Genomic DNA, 1,523 nt, shown 5'->3' with positions numbered 1-1,523 from the left:
CTACAGTTGCTACGACTTCACGTAGAATATGAGAATAAATCGTAAGCGCGTAGTTCGTGTTGTTCGTACCCGAAACAATGATCGACTTGCCTGCACCATCTTCGCTGGGTAGACGACGGCCAATGTCAACAGCAATGAATCGGTACAGTGATTCCCATAGACGCTGAGACAGTAAGCCAACATTAGTGACCTACCATCAGCGCCAGATTTTGACATTTCTTGTACGAATAGATCGTAGCCGAAGTTGACAGGATTATTCCAAATTGGGACGTTACCCAAACTGGGACGTTACCCACCGTTACTTGGATATTTTGTAAGCTGTATAAGGACTCGTCGTGGCTGGAATCGCTGAAAAGCAACTACGGAATGGATTGATCGCATCTGATAAAGAGCTTGATCCAAGAGTTACGTTTGTAATAACAGGTTGCATAATCAATTTCTTTGGATTGGCAATACCATTCGTCAGAGTCCATCTAAATGACTGACCGGCTTGAACAGTAAACTTGTTGGTTACACGTTCAATGTAACGGAACGTCTTCTTTTGGATGAGAACGTTGTCAGCTGATTGATTTGGGCTATATGTTGGAGCAAGCTGACGAGAGAATGTCTGCGATGGAGCAATACCACTTCCCGAAGTTGCAGTACCATTAACATCGGCTGTGACTAACAAATGTGTTGATCCTGGAACAGCTAACCCACTTGATTCGCCAGTGTTGGTTGTATTTGCGGATGTACCATTCCATAGAATTGGGCAAGTGTTGCCGAAGTTCATATTACTGTTGATGCTAGCAATATTCGTTGCTGCAACCGTACCTGCTGATCCACCAGTGGTAATTGACGTAGCAGAGCAGTTATAGTTGATATACATGAACCCCTTCTTGTTCTTTTGCATTGTACATTTCTTGAAGTAGTCGGATAAGTCAGAGAGCTTAAGGCAGGCTAAATAATGCGCTACGCTAAACGGAGCACCGGCAGCAACGGCGCCAGCTGGCGCGACGTATACTTGCGGCTTTGACACAGCTTGGATATTGGCATTATATCATATGATATCATGTGCAAGGTTACCGCTGCTTTGATCAAGCGCAGTGAATAGCGATCGTTTGTACGCACCTCCATTCGAAAATGTGTTAAAAAAGACCCCATTTCGCCAGCGGTGCCGCTAATATAATTTGGATGCTGCCATGTTGTCAAGATTTTGGGCGACTCCGGGAATTGGTAGACGATATTCATCTAGCACGAAGTTGCTCGTTGGTCCTTGTTTAATGTAGGAGTTGTAGTCCCATTCGGTTAGCGCCTTGAACGTAGCATTCACATTTTCATGAACTTGATTCGTCTGAACGGTCACGCCATCTACAACAACTTACCCGGAATCAATGAATTGCCAGGCATATGCCTTAGGAACAAGCTGATCAACGGTACAAGCAGCGGTCGAGGTAACTGAAGATTCTCCAGCATTGAGAATCTGAAGCTTGATTGGAAGATCAATGACAGCCTCTTCCCAGTTGACAAACGCAGCTTGAGAA

At 44.8% G+C, this 1,523-nt stretch overlaps 1 protein-coding gene across 1 annotated transcript; it reads right to left on the bottom strand.

Annotated features, from left to right (window-relative positions):
* Positions 1–298: 298 nt before the first annotated feature.
* Positions 299–892, bottom strand: PITG_07357 (uncharacterized protein; the record flags this gene model as incomplete). Its single annotated transcript, XM_002904349.1, has 3 exons — positions 299–301; positions 410–657; positions 736–892. The coding sequence occupies 3 exons, from the start codon at positions 890–892 to the stop codon at positions 299–301; spliced, it is 408 nt and encodes a 135-aa protein (XP_002904395.1).
* Positions 893–1,523: the final 631 nt, after the last annotated feature.

The sequence above is a fragment of the Phytophthora infestans genome, genomic scaffold, assembly GCF_000142945.1.
Source record: "Phytophthora infestans T30-4 supercont1.11 genomic scaffold, whole genome shotgun sequence".
Classification (NCBI taxonomy): domain Eukaryota; phylum Oomycota; class Peronosporomycetes; order Peronosporales; family Peronosporaceae; genus Phytophthora; species Phytophthora infestans.
Note: the sequence above shows the minus strand (reverse complement) of the source record. Positions and strands in the feature narration are given on the sequence as shown.